General features: G+C 34.5%; 1 protein-coding gene across 1 annotated transcript in view; it reads right to left on the reverse strand.

Moving 5' to 3' along the window:
• Positions 1 to 3,403: 3,403 nt before the first annotated feature.
• CPSF30 (cleavage and polyadenylation specificity factor 30) overlaps positions 3,404 to 21,068 on the reverse strand; it is a 38,064-nt gene continuing 20,399 nt past the window's right edge. The window contains exons 2-7 of the mRNA XM_089810424.1: positions 20,179 to 20,577; positions 11,903 to 12,065; positions 11,515 to 11,625; positions 10,747 to 10,815; positions 5,369 to 5,455; positions 3,404 to 4,976 (exon numbers count right to left, since the gene is read on the reverse strand). Coding sequence (XP_089666550.1) covers positions 3,987 to 4,976; positions 5,369 to 5,455; positions 10,747 to 10,815; positions 11,515 to 11,625; positions 11,903 to 12,065; positions 20,179 to 20,577 — 1,819 coding nt within the window. The 3' untranslated portion in view covers positions 3,404 to 3,986. The remainder of the gene's footprint in view (positions 4,977 to 5,368; positions 5,456 to 10,746; positions 10,816 to 11,514; positions 11,626 to 11,902; positions 12,066 to 20,178; positions 20,578 to 21,068) is intronic.

The following is a 21,068-nucleotide window of genomic DNA, read 5'->3' on the forward strand; positions in this document are numbered from 1 at the left end:
TAATGAATACATTTCCAATCATACTAAAGAATCCATTGTAGAGGTAGTAGAAATGACTAATGATAGTAGGGGTCTTGTGTCATTGAATTGTTGAGACAGAAGCCAAGCAGAAGGTTTCCAAGCATTAAGGAGCATTTTAAATAGGTTATTTATATTCATGAGAGTAAGGAAAGAGTCATCGGCAAATGGCCATAAATAGGATACGCATTGGAATCAGGAAGGGAAATTCCCTAAACCTGACCATTAGATATAACGGGCAAACTTGATGAATTGATCTATGCAAGACAAAGGTATGAGACTGGTGACCATTAATAGTAATGCAAGCAGAGATGTTTGCAAAAAGCATTTGAAGAGATTGAATGAAACGAGGACCAAACCCAAGAGCTTGTAATTGGCAAGAATAAAATGTCACTCTATTTGATCGTATGCTTTAGCAAAATCAATTTTGAAGAAAATGACATTCTAATTGGACCAACAAGCCCATTCCATACCCTCTCAAACCCCTATGATATTATCCAAAATAAATTTGGTCTGAATAAAATCAAGCTGCTCATGATGCACAATTTGAGGAAGAAGATAATGAATTTTTTAAACAAGGACCTTAGCACTAATCTTGTAGGAAGCATTAAGCAAGGTGATTGGGCATCAATTACAAATCTCCTCTACATCGACATATTTAGGTATGAATTTTATATTTCCTTTGTTTATTTCAGGTCCTAGAGACCCGCGTTGAAAAGCGTCAAGATGAACATGATGCAAGTCCCAGCAAACACAGTCCGAAAGGGCCTTGTAACGTTCACATGGGAAGCCATCATAACTAGGTGCAACTTCCTTTAAATCTTGTATAAACAAAGGATGGTCATAGAAGGTCCTTTGAGTGGTTGTAAGATGAGAGAGAAAAATTGCAAGGCAATCCTCAAGGGCTTGTTGACTGGAAATTGCAGGTGCTTGAGGAGGAAAAACTTTTTGGTAATGATTAACAAATGCTTAGATGATGATTGGAAGTTCAATAAGAATTGAATTGCCTTCTCGAACCATTTTAATATCCAAAGAGGAATATCGAGGACATAGACAAGAGAAAAGTTATTTGCTAGCTCATCTTTATCTTTTAACTAGTGCATACGTACTTTAATATTAGCACCTCTTCTCGCATAGTTGTCAGCAAGTTGATTTTGATGATGAAGAGAAGCCATTGTTAGCTATAACTCGATTAAAATAGGTGAGCTATCAAACCCTCTATTATAATATGCAATTCCTTGGTGGACTGAGCATAAGACCAACAAAATTGGGTTAGTTGTCTCTCATAAAAGCAAAGAAATTTTGCGATGAATTACATCATTCCATCACAAAATCCACCTGTAGGTTGAATAGACATGGGTTGTAAATTCAAAATCCTTTGTATGTAGGTCAGAGTAGGAAGATGACTCAACAATGAGGTGATGAGAAAAAATAAACTTAAAAGAGTGACAGAGCTACACCTTTTGAATGCAAAATTTGATGAGAAAGTCGTCTCACAGGGTGACATTAGCTAAAGGAAAAAGTTAGAAGAGATTGATCTGTCACAAAAGGGGGGGAAAATTGAGAGATCATGCCACAATTGAGGCGTTTAAGAACTTTGTCAAAGCCATCCCGAAAATTGCTCCAAATATGTCAGATTGCATGTGGAAAGCGAAAATTGGTATTGAGGTCAAGAAGGTCCAACTTATTACGCATGTAAAACCAAGCTTCACACTCACCAATCAGCCACCTCAACCATATTGAAGTTTACACACAAAACCCAAGTGGTCAAAGGTAATGAGTCAATTATCCACTAAAAAATGTAAGCTCTTTCCATCACTTCATTTGGAGCATAAACATTAAAAATTCCAAAAGCATGATTGTTCATTTGCATGAGAACTCAAAGCAATCTGTGCATGGGGTACTCGCCATGACTAACAATTGCATCTTGCCAACATGAAATGTGAACTCCTAGTAAGTGCAACATGTAATCGTTTTGAGCTTTGGGAAGAGACCCACTCCCTAGGAATTAGGGTGTGAACTTCCCCATGGGAGAGAGACATTCTTAGCAACCTTTGATGACAAGGCAAAGATGGTGAATACTGCTTAAACTAAAAAGCCAATGTATGCATGCCTTTAAAAACCACAATTGTCCAATGCATTACCTTGGGTTTTTTGGAGCTCGAGACTCTGCAGTTATTTTAAGAGGCAATTTGGTCCTAGGAGTCGCAAAACAGCAATCCTTTATGTTATGATCTATAGACTAGCAACAAAAACATGTATAGGGAAAATAAAAATGCATGACACATAAAAAACAATGCTCGCCAACCTAGATATCAATGGTATGTTTGATTTGAGAGATCAAATTCCTTACAAACCCTCTTTTTGAAGGTGGAAATGGAAGAAACATTCTGGCTCCATTGGCACCATGCATACTATTAGACTAAGGGTTTGAAAAACATTTTTACAAAAATGGCCAACAAAGCAAAGGGTAGACCAAGAAACTCAATCCAATTGGGGACCATAAGATTCTCTTTTGCGATAGAGAATTTCAGAGACCAACATCAGAAAACGAGGATGAACAAACAAATCAAGCGCCATTTTTTAAGACAACCTCAGCTTGAGTCAAGTTCCCAAAACAAAATTAAATTTAAAAAATAACTTTTGGTCAAATTTTGCACGCCATCTAAGTGGAACCCATGAGAGATCTATGCCTTGGCAACCCTTTCTTACAGCACACTTTCAGAGGGAACACGACTAACAAAATAATATCCTATTAAAGTAATAACTTCCCAGCAATACATGTCAAATAGGAGCAATGCACCCTCCTTAATACCACTAGGTAAGATTGGTGATATTTAAATGGCATCCAGATTTATTAGCAACCATGGACTCTTCCATTATTAAGCTGTTGAAAATGTCCTTGGGAATTTCAAAGAGGCATTGCAACATGCCATTATAAATATACTGCAAATGGAAGTAAGCTTTAAGTTCTCTTGGCATGCCCTTCAAAACATATGTAGAAATTATTTATTTGACATTAATTTATGCTGTCATAAAATGTCTTTCTATTTTTGAGAAAATAATTTTCACAACATTGGCAATTAACAAATGTTCCCTTTTGTTGGAACCTAATGCTCCCAAATCCTAAATAAGTTCTACTACAGTCCTAGCTTTCAATAATTCTGAAAGCACTCAATGTCTTTGTGCTAATCAAGATATCTATCAGATCAGCCCCCATAATCTCATAATTAGTTCTCAGCAAAATCTAGAGTTCATGCTGATATTGTTTACTTCGAAACATAATTTTCTCAAATGAATAGTTTGTTTAACAACAATGAAACATCTAAAGCATCACACAAACCACATGTAAATAAAATCTCAGTGGCTCACTCCAGGTTGTCAATTTGTAAAACACAACTTTGACTATTCATCAGACCGTCCTATATTTGTTTGAGAAAAACGGTTACAATGAGTAGTTCTGTAAGTAAAACCTTTTAAAGTACAGATGCCCCCATGAGGAAAAATTGCCATGGTGACATTTTCCATTTTAAGTATCAAATCTTGAAAAAGTATACAAATAACCCACTATTTAAAACTAACAATACATGTACAAGATGATTGGCTGAGGCATTTCCCTGGGTTTCCAGTTCAGCAACCACCCTATTTCTATCAGATTCCCTCAATTTCAGAGGGCTAATTTCTATGTTACACATTCTCAAATCTCCGTATGAAGCTATCATCTCCATGAGTTCAATTTTGGGGATTTTATTAAATAGTTATTAGAGTAGAATGAACCAATCAAATTACATGCTGCAAAATTGCGGCTTAAGATCAGTTACAAATACCAGCTCTGAACTTCAATCTTTGATTATCAAAAAACTCAATTATCTCATTGAAGGTACGCAACTCGTCTATAGGTCAAGCATTAGCCAAGCTAAATTCTATTTATCCTACTGAACTGCAAGTCAAAGGAGGTAAAATTCATCTTAGTATCCATTCTCTTCAGGTTCAACTCCTGTGAATGGAAGCTCCCAATGATCAGCTTGATCCTCCTCTTCTCCATCCCAGTCACGCCTTTTCTTCTTGCTCTCCCCATGCCTAGATCTTCGAGGAGCCTCATCTTCACTTTCAGTGTCATCATCATTAGTTACAGCATAACTATTTATCCTGAATCCATTGTGCTGTTGATGTCGTGAAGGTTCAGTTTCTGATGCTTCACCAGTAGGTCGCGTCTGCTGAGACTTTCCAGTCACCCTTTGATCCATGCCCGATTGTAATCTGTCAGTGCTTGTATTATGCTCATTTCTGCGCCTCCTGTGATCTCTCCGCCCTCTACCACTATTCCCACTTTGTGGGGGACGAAATGGCATCCCTGATGGTCTGTTTGAATTCCCAACTACACCAGATCCACCCATAAAGTGAAGCCTTCCAGCTCCACCCATCATCCCATTTGGACCTGGAGCCATCATCCTTGCACCACCATGAGGGAATATTCCATTAGGTTGGGGAGCTCTACCATGGAAGATCATTCCAGGATTGGAGCCAGCCCCGTACTCAGATCCGCCAAACCTTGGACCTGCATGACTGTAAGGTGGAAAGCCTTGACTGGGACCAGCTGATGCATTGAACATTTCTGGCATGGCAAATCCTTCTGAAGGACCCATCCCAAATCTGTCAAAGCCATAGCCATCACCAATCATTACAGGATAGAAACCCATTGGATTTGACCCTACCAACCCTCTACCAGCCCTTGCCATTGGTCCATGTGGAGGCCACATCATTCCTCTTCCCCTCCCTCTGCCTTGACTTGCACCAAGTGAATGGCTTGAGCTTTCCTCTTCATCGCTCTCATCATCATCTTGATCATCATCATTATCTTCAAAAGGAACTATATTTGGATCTTCGTTCCTGTGGATTGCATTCACACCTTGGGCCTTTTCTTCTTCACGTTTGGATTCAACAGCACATGCAATGGCCTGAGAAAAAAGCACATCAGATATAATAACTCAACAGCTAAATCATTCTCACCACACCCTCAATCTCCGTGAAAATGATAGAAATAAACAAAGAATGCAGAAGATGATGAGACTACTGTACTAGAACACATTCTGATCAAAGGACTTCTATAAATTGATTAATCTTTGGTAAACTAAATGAAAACAGCACTAACAGTCTACATAAATAAAGATCATGAGACTACTGTACTAGCACACATTCTGATCAAAGGACTTCTATAAATTGATTAATCTTTGGTAAAATAAATGAAAACAGCACTAACAGTCTACATAAACGATGTCAAGACTATACAAAACAAATCAATCATTTCTTTGTTCTCCTTATCAAAAGAAATATAAAAACTGAAGCATACCATAAGCTCACTATCAGGCTCCAGATAAAGCAAAGAAGCTAATTGCTCTCCTATAGAAGGCTCCAATTCTTGGCAATCCCGACTAATCTGCATAGCAGAAAATTGTAACGTTAGGTCACAGGTGTAACAGCTCATTATAGCGACCTTACAGAGCTAGAGAAAAGAATGAAATATATCAAGCACTATCTTATTGGCAATTGAATCCTGTTGATAAAAGTATGTACATGTAGTACGTTTATTTAGTGCTAGCTTAACTCATCCCAATTAAAACTTTCAAATAGGACCACCAAAACAAAAAAAAATCCTCAGAACATGTTAGATATTTAACAAATTTGCTTGCATACCTTAATCTAATTCGTAACATTATTATTTGGGCCCCATTCATCATGCAACTCTAAGACCTTTGAACTATGAATTTAAGAATGCTAATCAATATTGTATAAGTTACCGATGCGTCTGGAAATAGGGCAGATGCGGGTGCGGATGCATTCTGATGCTCGCAGGCGTTAGGATGCATCGTGGATGCTGCCAAGAATCTTGCTTCCCTCCTACAGATGCGAGGGGGATGCTTGGGAGAGCATCTGGAAAGAATCCGTTGAGCATCCGGGCACAGTACGTGAGCATCCAGCCATTTTGAATGCCCAGTCACTTAAGTGATTTATTAAAATATGTGTTTAATAGGTTTTTTTTATTATATTTTTTCTCCTATTTGCCTCAACTGAAAAATGGCCCAAAAAGAGGCCATTCATTGCCATTAATTCTCCTATTACTGTTATTTCAATTTGATTATGCTAATTGCTACATAATGGTTTTATTTTGTATATTTTTGCATACATATAGTATACACACACGCACGCACACGCATATATATTTATTTATTTATTTAAATATATATATATATATATATATATATATTTATGCATGGACGCACCAAAACACATCGAAAATTGCAAAAAAAAACCGTGCATCAGCAACCCGCACCCACATCAGCATCAGAACCAGCATCGGTAACTTAGAATATTATTATGATACGATTGTATCTAGATTTAAAAGGTCGGAAGGACAGAATCATGCGTGAGATTATTGTCGCTAAGCTCAAAAGAAATACTTCAAAGACTTGGCTCAAACCATTAAAAACTAAAAGGAACTACATGAAATATTTGAGCTGATAATAGTGAATGTCCATAATGGCAAGTCCTGTGGATAGTTATGCCGTATGATACATTCTAATTTCAAAATATTCTGTAGTATAGAATAGGAGAAACACTATCTGGTACCTACACCTTTGTGAATAAATGATGGTGTGATATGCTCCAGTGAATACTTTGCACATTTTCGTTAGCTAGTTTTGCATTATATGGAAAAGAATTTATCAGCCACTTCTAAGATAATTTGCAAAGCTCTAGATTTAGGTATTTGTATGACATCAAAAGAGAATTAGATTCAAGGTGGAAATGTAACAAATATAAGAATACAGTAGCGTCCTTAAACATTGTCTATACCGGAGAGACAAACACATGCAACTATCAACTTGTATCCTACGCTGATCCTATCTACTAGGTCGAAGATTAAATGATCCTAAAACATAAATAAAAATGTTAGAGAGAAATTCTATCTTAAATTGGGTTATTCTTAATTGGAAACACTTAATGTTATTATCATTGGTAGATTTTTTATACATGTTGCCATCTATATTAGACCCGATGATGGATGGGAGGTTTACTGCGGCTTAAGTTTGGACACGCTCAGCTTGGGGCTCCCTAAGACCTCAGTCTATATTGGGATTCATTTGCCCCAACGCGACCGATTTACTCCTCCCCCTGTGCACACTCCCAGTCCATTATGTGACTAATAAAATAGTTGTTAATATTAAATTTACATATTAGTTGAATATCATTATTTGTCTGTCTTATTTAAGTGTGGAGAAATATAATTCATATTTAATGAGGGGTAATGATTACATACCTTAATTTTGGAGATTGCCACTTTACAATATATGTTTATTTATATTCTTAACTTGATAGATCCATACACCCGAAAATGCCTAGTCTCAAGGCTTTGACTACGGCCACGTGTATTGATTGTATTCAATGCTTGAATACTGAAACTTGGTGTCCCTTCCACTGTACACCGCTTGACTGTACTGCGTATGCAAAATGTCTTTTTGTTTTACCATGTAGATCCGCTGACGTCTTTTTTTCCTTCTGCCCTGATGTCATGGCCACGTCCTCCATTTATAATGTGACATGGTGAGGAGACGTGACATTTTATACACATAACCCTTTTTAAGTGTTTATGTAATGCTGTAGGTTTATTATTAGAACTTTGAATATAGAGACCTAGTTCTAAAATTAGGATTATATGATGATTTTTAATAAGCAAATAATGTCCTAGTGATATAGGGTTAATATCCATAATTAAATATCAAAATTCTATTAATGAATGTATGATGAAAAGTTGAGATTTGATAATTAATATCAAATAGTTTATCAAATAATGAAGATCTGAGATTGATAAATAATATCAAATATATATATATATATAATTGTATAAATGTAAATAATTTGAAGGTTTGTGACACATCCACATTGGACAAGAGGCCCAAGAATTTCTGAGGTTTAAGTGGCTCATTTATACTTTATAACTATACTCCATAAATATTACAATTTATCGTGAGAATTCATAGATTCTTTGAACAAGGGCTTTGAATTTAAATAAAAATACCGAGTTACCTCATCAATTTCACAAGTCATTAAAACAGACCTGAAAACAAACTTCCAAAATAAAATGTATACCCAAACCTCTTGCTCAAGTATCTGCTGCAGTAGCTTCTAGATATTAATGTACTTTTCAACCATTAGATTCTTCTCACTAGTTAAACCCCTTTATAATATATGTAAAACTCTACAGAGATTCAGATAGCCATCAGTTGTCACCAAAATATTTATCGACCCCTACATTCTTATATTTACATCCAATAATACTTTACCCAAATAATATTCATATACACTGTTGAAATTCACAACAGGATAATCAAGATTTCTAATATGGAAGATAAGATTAGCATCACACACGGGCTTTGTAACAAAGATGCCCTAATGCCCCATATATAAGATCAGACAAGTGTCTCTAGGAGAAAGATTATGTGCATCAACTACAATTTAGTCTTCAATTAAGCTTCTTCTAATCTAGTCAACACAATCGCCAAATAAATTACTTAAAGCACTCCTCTTTAATTTTTTCCTGCATAGAATAAAATATAATTAGTATTAGAAAACTACAGAATTCAGCAAACTCAACCAACCTAAAAGTGATAAACTCTCTTCATCTTGCCAGCTCAAAGATTCATCAAAATAGCCAACATTTACATGTTGCCAAAGTATTATTCATGTTTATTACTTTAAACACAAGCTCACAGAAACAATTCAACTGCACACAAGATCTAAGTTCACAAGTTTTTCTTTTGAACTTTCACATGACTTGGCCAAGCATGCATTGTATGCACTTTACTTCTATGTTATTAGAATGCTGGACATTACAATTTTTCCAGGTCTGCGTTGTACTGGAATCAGGTACTGATCCAAATAGCCTGTTGAATCAAGTAAAGCTTGTGTTTGAGGCTCTTTGAGCACTGGAAATCATGTAGGAACAAAATAAGGTATCCAAATTGGAGTTATCATGTGTTGGATAGGGCAGCTTGCAGCAAACGCTCAAAGAGAGAACATTTGCAGCAAATTTTTTACATTTAATTTTTACTTTGCCTCCAACTCCGACAATATGTTAATTCAAAATCATTTATATACAAATATCCCATTTTCCTTAGTTTTCACTTTATTCCTTCACATGCATTCTATTTTATTGACTCATGCAGTCTAAGCTGAAATAAAAAATTGTAATATTATAATTTATTGTTCCTTGATTACCTTCTTTTAATTCTTTATACCATCATTTTCGGTTGTCTCATTTTCTTTTACTTTTGTTTAGCTTATTACATTTATAATTCTTATCATTTAGATTTCAATTTTTTATTTTTTTTTAAATAATGTTTTAATTTATTAAATAAATAAATGTTTAATACATAATATTTATGAACAAATATATATCATAATATTTAAGTTCGATAAATTCATGTCATTATTATAATATATTTCATATTTGATATTTCTAATATTTATGGAGTTGTATTTAGCATATGCATAATATGTGTTATTCTGAACTTGAATAATACATATCAAAGTAACGAGATTCGGAATCAGATTGGAATCGGCAGGCCGAATCAAATCGCAAATCGGCCATGAATCGGAATCGAATCAGCCATGAATCGGAACCGAATCGGCCATGAAACGGCAAATTTAAAAAACCCTTGAAATTTAGTGACTTATTTCATAAACCCTTCATCGCTGATTCAATTCACCAATTCACAAAAAATCATTTGGCTTGAATCGAATCGCCGAATCGTGTGAATCGCCACAATTCACGTTACTATGATATATATCTATGATGTTCATATGTTTTTTGTAATGGTGAACCCAATCCAAAACTTTTGTCATACCAGTGCAGTGCACCCATGTACCTGTGCCTAACTTTACTACTATCTGAGAACAATGAGAAAACAAAGGTCTTTTTTTTAATTTTATTTTCATTATCTGCTATCAAGCGTTCACCAGAAATACCATAAACAAAAGGTATAAAAAAATTATTTTAAATAGCATAAAAATTTCTCAACATATGATCCAGTTGTACAGGCCTCTTTGGCTTTTCTACTGGAATCAACAAAAATGTTGCCTACAGATGGCATAAGCAGTAACCATAAAAGTCTCAACAGATCATAGATAGCAGGAAACCCACAGTACTGGAAACAATATTTAGGACGAAAGCAGATCACTCCCAAAGGGTAGGTAGATTGATAAATGCGTATCTCCTATTCATCATATGTAATGATGACATGTTTTGTGAGTATAATAACATCCATAACGCAACTAAAGAATGCAATACTCAATTGATGATAAAGAGGAGATCAAACTTGTGGTAAATTGAGAAATGAAGTTGGGTCAGAATATAGAAGGTAATATAGGATAATAACTGTATTGATACAAACCTTAGTAAATTTAATAAAAAGTGATGTTAATTAAATGCATAACGTGAAAAATAAAATTACCTCATTTTGTACATTTTATATTTCATCAATATTGGACTATGCATTAATGTGATAAGCTCACAAGCATTTTCAAATTATAACAAGACTACAATGATCACTAGAAGTAAAAAATATATCTCCTAATTATCAAGACTATCATGATCACAAAATGCACAGTTCCAAAATTCCAAAACTAGCCCACAATGCCTACAGCATTTAAGTTCAGGGTAACTGCAACTACCTTTACAGGTAAATTTTCATTGTACGGATTCCTCAAATGCCGAGTTTTGTGAAATGATAATTCACAGAGCTGCAAAGAATAAACAAATAGATTTAGAATTTAAGTTGACAATCGTTAAGCTTAATTCAACAAACATCAGAGAAGCAAAGAAAATCATCCAAAAAGTTACTGTAACGCCTAAATACTGTATCTTACTGACAAGGTTACTTGCAAGATTATAAAACATAGACCGGCATATCTGGATTCATTCAAAAAAGGTCACCGATACTGTCCACATAGACAGTGAACCATTGAAATCATTAAATAGTACCATCCACGTATATCTAAATGTTACATTTTTCATATGTGGATACTCCATGGCATCTTCTTCGGGTTAGGTCGATTATGATCATATGGTTAAACAATTAAGGTTAATCCACTAAAATTTGAAAATATTAATTAGAATAATTCAAAATCGCTAGAAAAAGGCCTTCTAAGATGTATTTGCCATCAATGTTCATATATTTAGGTTGCAAAATGAAATCAAGTGTTAAGACAATCTCAAGAGGTTTAGAGGGAGGAGATTTTCAGCACAAAGGCAGTTAATATTAATTCATACTTTAAAATGGCTACTCATTTGCAACAGTACCAATTTCCTAGTTTACTCTAGTCCTATATCTTGGGAAAAAGGAAAACATATTAAAATGTTCATGAAAATCCATCATCAGCCAATCCCCTCCTTGCTATAAGATTCCCTTTGCAAATGCTCTACGCTCAAATGAGTGTTACCTTCAACCATTTAAGACTGAAGTTTCGCCCGTAATGTGCAGCTCCATGTGCATGCTTCCAACCCCCTCCACCAACAAATCCACCGATTTTAGAAGTCATCTTTGCACATCCCTGTACAGAATTGCAACAGTTGGCACAGGAACATGGTAAATTTTTATGTATCATTAATGAGTTGCAATTATAATAACGATAGCAAAACAATCCAAAACACACAGCAGCATAAGAGAAACTAACACTAATATCATTCTGCTTGAATACAAAAATAAAATGTGTCCCTTGTTTTTCACCAATGGTGAACCCTTTTAAATATAACATCACAGAAGACAAAATGTAAAATATATCATGTGATATCTACACATAAATAGATTGAGTTTATATCATAAATTACCTGAAAATGACGAGTCCTGTTGATTGAGAATATAAGAATCACATTATCACAACAATCAAAGGCTTCATTAAGCTTTGCCTCATTGTTTCGTTGGGTTGCCCACATTCCTTGTTGTACAGAAAGTTCCAAATTCTCTTTATTGCTACTCTTCACAACAAAATACCTGATGTTCCTCAAATTAAAATATCCTCAATCAATATCACATCAATGTTCATAAATGATTTATAATATAGCAAGCATTCCAGTAAAAGATAACAAAAAAACAATTTTCTGATGATCAGATATATTCATTAAAAAAAATGTGATCAAAAAATGTATAACATTTTATTGCACAATGTGCAATCTAATTGCCACTATCAAACTCCAAGACTTCTTACAAGCATCTCCAATGTTAAAAAATGAATGCAAAAGCAGCAACAGATAAACTGATGCCTTAACACTAAATAGAACTGAGAAGTAACAATTTAATTTTTAAAACAAAAAAGAATCTCCATTGTTCATTAATTTAACTGCAGTTCAATCATTAAATTGATTATCAAAACTGGTATAACAGACACCAACCACTCATACTTGCCTTGAGAAAAAAACATTTGACATTTCAACTGATAAGCATAAACTGTCCCAAGTACTCTATCCAAACTGAAAACTATCCTGAACTGGAGTGTTGACACTACATGAAACTAAGAAGCAGGAAATTATTTTTAAATACAAAAAGAACTCACCATTTTCTATTTATTTAAATTGAGTTCAATCATTCAATACACGGACCATTTCTACTTAAGAAAAATCTGACATTTCAACTGTTAACATAAAATAGTACTCTATCCAAAAAGGAAGACTTTTCTGAACTGAAAAGATATGTAACTGGTAAGACCACTAACCGAACAGAGTCAGAAATACATATGCTCTCAGAGAAAACAAGAAGACATTGAGAAAACTCCCTAGAAAAGAATAAATCCACTGGAGCTGTTCCAATATGAAAATACATACAACATAAAACAAGTCCAGGTGCCAACGGTCAGCTCTAAAATTTGAACAATAGTTACAGGACTCATCAGGTACCTGGAGAAACTCGCCCACACATGGCAAGGGAAGCCAAGTGATGTCTAGAGACTTCCGTGCAACTCTGGGCAAATTTCTGACACTCACTGGGAATCTAGGAGCTTAATTAAAACCAAGTTTTTTAGACAGTTTATACCATATTTCCCAGTCTCCAACTTAGCGCGGACTCGGCAAGGCTAATTCAACTTGGGACTCCGCAAAAAAAAAAAATACAGGACTCCACAAAAACTCGACAGGAGAGTCATGGGTCACTGAGATTCAGCAAGGGTGATTCAACTCAGAACTTGCCAGGACTCAGAGTGTCTTGGAGAGCCCAGGAACTATGGCTTAAACTCTTCGAAATTAGTTAAAATTTATAGCATAGTTACCAGTGGAGGGATGGGTATTGGTACAAGAGATGGGTACTTGAGATGGAAAAGAATAAATATGATATAAATCTAGGAAAAAAATCATACGATAGATATGCAACTTTAAAGATCCAAAAAATACAAAAAATCCTTTTAATTCAAAAGCAGTACTCTAGAGTTAAGTTTCCAGTTTGGACATGGGTTCGACATTTGGGTTTACAATTCACTCAAATTTTTTGGGGGCTGGGTTCTGGTTCGTTTTGGGTTCGTCCATACAAGAAACTTTTTTTTAATTGTTTATATATATATGTAATCATATGCTGCAGCAAGTTCATACACCACTATGCTAATAACTAAGAATAAGATGGCGTTTTAGGTCTGCTGCTGCATAAAAGCCCAAAACGACATCATTTTAGGTTCAACAAAACAAAAAAGCACTTTATTGAACAGTTGAAAAGTCAACAAAAAAGTTGCTGTTTCCCAAATTCACTGTTAATCGTTGAAATTCTGCCCAGGCTCATTTAACCCAAACCAAATTCTGTCTAAATTCCCGCAAATTTGACCAGGGTTTGAAATTACAAATCCACAGGGAATTTACTAGCAAAATAGCGAATTCGACACAAGTGTGAACTAACTACGAATTTGGGCAAATCAAATTTAGACTTTCAGCTTTCTGGAGTAAATATGGTAACTTACCTCTCCAGTATCAAAATACAAGTCAACAAAAGAAAATATCAAGTATTATGAGATTTGACAATCATTATAATATAAAATATTATTTAATCTAAAATCCCTTGGAGATGGCAGGCAAAATGCAGGAGCTAATGCTGCTATTTTAAAAACATGGTATAATTGTCCATGAAGATGGCAATAGTTTCAACTTTTCCATTGATTAATATAACTTAATGCATGTACACATCTTAAGCCTTATGGTTGTTTCTCTTTGTACTACTACCAAATCAGCAATTTAAAAAAAAATGTTGGTGTAACTTTATATGTCTGAGAAATCTCTATAGAATGTTTCACAAGTTTCAAGGCATGCTTCAAGTAAACGCATAGAGATGCAAAGAACTTCATCTAAAGTCTCCTAATGTCTGAAGACATCCTCATATACGTCTCCAAGACAGGGACATGTTTCCAGTGTGAGAGACAAGTAGCAAGGTTCAGGGCACTCTTCTGGTAACTATAGTTAAAAGTGATTATGAAAAATGACATGACATAGAGATCCTTGTGGCCTGAAAGGCCTTAACATGGACTGCTTAGCAGGGCCTCCACCACCCATGCATTGTCCAATATCATTAGGATGCCCCAAGGGATGTTACCCCTCAGCTCTGCTGAGAACTACCACCCCAAAACCCCTACTCTAAATTCAAATAGTATTAGATAAAAATTGTTCAGGGCTGCCCCAGATAAACACAATGAGTTTTTCCTTTATCATTCAGCCATTTTAATAACCCGAGATTTTCCATACAATTGAATTACAATTGAACTTATGGTTTACTGAGTCAATCCCAATCTTGAAAGCATGCCACCATAGCTTCAGCCTATACAAGACTTGAGTCCATGTTCAAATTTGACAACAAAATTCAGATTAAATTCGGCAAGGAAAAAAAAAAGGATCAAATCTGCCTTCTAAAAATTTGACTTTTGAAAATGTAACTAATAAATCCATATATAAAAACATTATTAAAGCAAATTTGAATACATTATGAGAAATTTAAAAAAATTATAATATAAATATGCTTAGACTTTTAATATAATGTCAAGAGTTTGAAATAGGCAGTATCATCTTTTAGAATTTCAAAGATACTTTGAAAGGATTCTGGTGGAGGGATGTGGTCAATTCTTCCACAAATTCATCTCAATTTGTCTTTCTCAAACCAACAAAATCCATACACAAGTGATTCAGATTATGGGAGGAAACAATAAAAAAATTATCAATCTTCTTCAATGTACAATCAAGGAAACCTAACAAAGCCAACCAAAACTCCCAACCAAAGTGAAAAAAATATGTGAGCCCTTATTTGTATGAGCATTAAAGTAAAATAGAACAAATTTATAAGATGTTTTTGACATTCATTGAAATTTGAATTTCACAGATAAAATTTGGCAAACCCTATGACTTTGGATGCAGTAGTACTGTTATGCAAGCAAACAGTTCAAAATAACGCTGATGTTGCCAGACCTGGTATTACAAGTTCATCTCTAACATAGAAGAACGACTTGATATGCTAATTTTATTGTTTTTATTTTTTATGCCATTGATATCACAATCAATAAATTTTGTACACAAAAGACACTTGAGAATATTTAAATATTTAATATTCATAAAACTCAGCTAAAATCCTCTTTTTAGCTTCCTTTGTTCAATGTATTTTTGTGTATGGAATCAAAGAGCTTGTAATTTATTAATTTTTTATGTTTTTAAAGGCGATTAGAAAAAGCGTGTAATTGGTCAAAACTTAAAAACAATTATATAGATCATGTTTCTTAAAAAACTGCATTGCTAAGTCCAAGTCCAAAACCAGCCTGCCAAGTCCAAGTTTGGTAACAATTATCCGAATACCAGGAAAAAGTGTTGTGCACTAAGTTTGACCCTACATTTCTCACACTAAAATCAGAAGGATTGTAAGTTTCAGCTGGACAAGTAGAAATGCTGTAGAATGAACATTTTATGTAAAATACATTGTTCCACAGGCAGACATCTCCCCAAAACAACCTCCCTTCCCTATTAAGCAGTTTTTTTTGTCAGTTGGAGAAAATGTCCCCCACAACACCTTTTTTGCCGCCATCATCAGGTCAATGGCTATACTGCACAAGCTATTACATACTGATTGTAACCTGTAACTTTGAAAAAATTGGTTAGAACTTATAACTTATCCTTTCATGGGGCACTCATGGAGATGCCATATTGAAGATTCTTCCTAGAAGATTTTGATTCAACTCAATCTGTGTATCAGCATATGCATGCATACATAGATACTACGTCACAGGATTCTCTGAATTTCGGCTATGAAATCCGAAATCCAGCAAACCTGAAAACATAACTAATTTCATTGAATTCTGTCAAACATTCATATGGCTGAAGGGCACAGGTTTCTGTTTTTAATGTATATTTTTAAACATCATCTTTTCCCTGTCGCTGCGGCCTTAGGGGTTAAAAATTTTGTGTGATTGCAAACAAAGCAGTTTAACTTTTTTCCCTATCCAAATCTCTTCATCCCACGAACCAGAGCTACATTCACCATGATTTGGGCATCAGTTGACTGCTGCTTCATTGAACCTCCTCCAATCTTCTGCAACTATAGTTATGCACTTTACAATAAATAATTCTATTTTTAATATCTTCTGCATTATATATTTTAATACTGATTAATTATATTATGTTTGAATCTGTTTTTAGTATTATTTTTATATAATATATTTTTTTTTTAATAAATAGCAATTATTATTTATTGTATATACATAATGTTAGATATATATATATATATATATATACACATACATATACTTTTTTTTAACTTTTTACAATTTTAAAATTAATTATTTTTATTACTTTCCTATATAACTTTTTACTATATTTAATGTAAGTTACATATTAACATTGTACATATGCTCACACAAATACATACTAGGGGAAAATTAAAAAAACTGCATGAACTTAACTATTTAGCAATGTCAAATTATTTTATTATTTTTGTGGATGCATTACTTAATAAGTTAATTTAAGAAAGAAATAGAAATTAAAAGGCAATTTTTTTGTCGAACTTTTTTCATCTTGCAAACTTCATCCGAATTTGTTGTTGTAGAACACAAACTCAAACCTGAAACATGTGACATAGCATACACACACATACATATATACATAAATACAGATGCAAACACACGCATGCATGCATACACAAATGTCATTGCTATTCAGATATATACATAAATATGAAAATGTTATTGTTGTTTACACACATCGTACCCAAGGATATTTTTATGCTTTTTCCTAAAGAATCGGCAAGGTGACACCACTACTTCCCTGGGTTACCTTTGCAGGTTTTTTCCTAAAAACCTATTAGGTACTGAAAGTTGAATTAAATCCAAACATGTTGTATAGGCTAGTCTTCATAAGTGCTTTTGCTTACATCTGCCCTGGTTAAAACTTAATTATGTTCATGTCCCAAGGAATTTGGAAGGCTTGGCCACGATGCAGCAGCTTACCTTATATTAACAAAAGGCAAGCTCATTACACTAAGAGGAACATTCAAAGAGCTACCACTACTTTTACCTTTGTGGAGATGTTCTTCAAAAACCTGTAAACTACTCATCAGTTTAATTACATCCAAACATCTCAAAAAGGCTATAGTCTTTATCAGTACTTTTTCATACATCTGCCCTGATTAAACCTTGACTTTGTTAACATCTCAAGGCATTTGGAAGGCTTGGACCACGGCGCAGCTGATTACCTTATATTAGCAAGAGGCAACCTCATTACGATAAGAGCATTCAAAGAGCCAAAACATTGCTCCTCTGAAGTAATAAATCTTTTATTTAAAATGGTCAAACATATATGTACTTTGATGATGGATCCATTCTCTAGACGTGTGGATCTTCGAGACACCAAAATGTGCATGCAATGCACATTAATTAGAAAAAGAAAAGCATTTTATCCAAATGCTTAATGTTGTTATAACTGAGCAAGAGCACTACCAAACAAATTGAACAAGAGTTTCTATATCAAATATCAATTCTGCAACAGAACAAACATTGCCAGAAATGTACGAAATTCAATAATGGTGATTTCATCAGTTACTTTATTCTGTCCAGAAGATTAAGATATTTAGACAAATCATATGCATCAGTAATTGTCTCAATTTGTTTGGGAAAGGCTATGCCAAATTAAACAAGATGATGATTACTAGGTTAGTCACATACCTTCAACAACAATAGATGAGCTAAAGAGATAAAAGTGACTACCTACATTCTTTTTGTTGTTCATTTCACCACAGTTTCCCAAATGATCCTATCTGTAACAGTTCATCCTTAATTCTTAACTTCAGCATTACCATTTCCATAATTCATTTCTAAATTAGACAAATTCTTTCTATAACAGAAGATGAGCTGAAGAAATAAAAGTGAATACCTACATAGTTTTGATGTTTCAACTTTCATCACAGTTTTCCTTTTTAGTATTAATCGTAACGTTCATCTTTCAATGGTAACAGTTCATCCTTGTAAATATTGCCTTCAGTATTACCCGATCCACTTTCATTACTAGATCAGACACATTCTTTCAATTACGGTGGATAAGCTGAAGATATAAAAGCGGATACCTATATTTTTTTTATTGTTTCAAACTTATCACTTTTTTCCTATCAAGATCCTAACTCTCACCTTTCAACTCAAAAGGTGACTCCTTATAATTATTGCCTTCAGTATACTATTCACCAAAATGCAGTACTAGATTAGACACGTTCTATAACAGAGGATGAGCTGAAGAAATAGATATGGCTTATTTAGTTGTTTCCTTCATCACAGTTTTCCTAGTGATCCTCACTCCTAATTGTCAACCATAAATGTTCATCCTTATAATTATTGCCTTCAGTAATTACCATTTCCACAATTTATTCCATATATAATATTTAGCACTCTATAAAAGCCTCTATTGCTTTAACACTCACAATTTCTCACTGACACTGGCATTTAATAGACACCAATCTCTCATATAATCACAAGAGAAGGTTTAAAAAACTTTTCAAATGGCTAATAGCATAATTTAAGTACAATAAGTTCACCCAGCTCCCACTAAAAACCAAACTTCTGTTTCCTGGATTCCCTGCATGTCAATGCTTTACAAAGATCTTTGCTGTATCCTGCAATGCTTTTGACCACTAATGTTGATAAGTCATAATATAAGTAACAATTATGAAGCTATCTGTTACTGATATTAGCTCAAATACAAACCAATGCAACAGAGAAGACCTATGAAGTATACTTAAGAGTGCCCTCTGCTATTTTTAATACATTTGAGGACACAGAGGAACAGAAAAGAAGCATAAAATAGATCTCTTCGCTGCTACTCATAATAAACAGAAGACATACTCAGCCATGGCTGCATGATATAATCACAATGTTACACCCATTAATAAATAGTACGAAATGCTTGCTATAACAATAATCAATATAGTCTTAATCAAAAACAATAATTAATGTTGCCTCAAAATAACCAATATTTAAGAGAATTATATGAGAGCTTCTAAAAGCAGAATGATTTTTCATCACCCAAACCCCCCAATTGCAGACAATACATCGTCTGTTCTACCTTTATAAAATAATCCTTTAGCAAAAGGAAATTCAGTGTAATAATGTGATCAAATGTATATAGAATGGAAATCTCTCCAGACCACAGTCAGGCTTACGGGTTGCAACAAAAGACCCTAATGCCCGCACTTATTCTCATTATGGTAGAATGGGTTGCAATCAACTATGTCGCTCTGATAATAAAACTTCCTGGAACAAACTAAATTACTCAGTAGTTTCACAAACATCAGATTCAGTAGCCGTATAACTATTATTTACAAGGAAAAGCTTATAATGCTCCAACGACAAAATTTACAATATCTTCTTATTGATTGATATCCATGTACATTTAAATGAAGCACAGAAAATGAAATTGGTACATGTAAGAACTTCTGAAGCTGAAATGTATACACCGAGCACCAGTATAATTCTAACAGCCAATTCCAATGGCACACCCCCAACATCACTTGAGGAAAGGCAACAAACAATTAAGTACACATACATCACAGACTTAGGAATTAAATTGCAATACAATAGTCCCATAGAAGAACAACCATGCACTGAGTCGTGTCAACGAACCTAGAAATTCCTTGTGGCAGTGGCAACGCAGCAGATACAACATTCGGTTGATTTGAGAATCCATTTGCTGAAGGGTTCACTTGCTGACCTTGACTCTGATTTGTCTGATACTGTGGTACACGTTGTGACCTTTGCTGCTGCTGATTCTTGGGCTCGTCAGCTGAAGGTGAACTTCCTAGCGGTCTCTGAGAAGCACTAGGTGAAGGCTGAGCCTTTTCTGCTTGATGATGATAATTGTTTTGCCTGTGCTGAGGATATCTGTTTGGGTAGGAACCATTTGTCACTGTCGCCCACTGCTGAAGTTTCTGGAAAACTTCTTCTACAGGAGGAGGTGGACCAGGCATCTTTTGATGCCTATATCGACAATCAGCTCCATTCGGACAGAAACCATGTTTATACCTATTAAACAGTAAAATTAAACATTCATTTAGTACTATTACCATTCAGCTTCCAAATATATGACAGAAAAATCTTAATCACTAGCATGAATGTAAGAAATATTATTGATCAATGATTGGAATCATAGCACAATCAAACACCAAAATGGTAATTCAATATATTGTACCCAATTATTTATTAATCAGTTGTTTCTTGTAATTACCTCTGAGAAAATAGGATAAGCCATATTCTTCATCAAGACACTAGCAGAAAACTGATATAAAATTTAACGAAATACTCAAAATAAATTATCAGCACATCTAATGATCTGCTGGTAAAAGCTACGAGTGCTGATCAGAAAACGTGCTACCACACACCCAGTTTATAATTCTAAGTTACACGGGTACCCCTCCCCCCCCTCCGGACCTCGAACTGGTTCGAACCGGTTCGAGATTCTGGTCCGGTTCGACCAAGGTTTGACCAGGGTTCGATTTTCGAATCTTGGTTCCAAC

This window comes from Cupressus sempervirens, chromosome 11 (genome assembly GCF_028749045.1).
Source record: "Cupressus sempervirens isolate cs-2001-9-10 chromosome 11, ASM2874904v1, whole genome shotgun sequence".
NCBI lineage: Eukaryota > Viridiplantae > Streptophyta > Pinopsida > Cupressales > Cupressaceae > Cupressus > Cupressus sempervirens.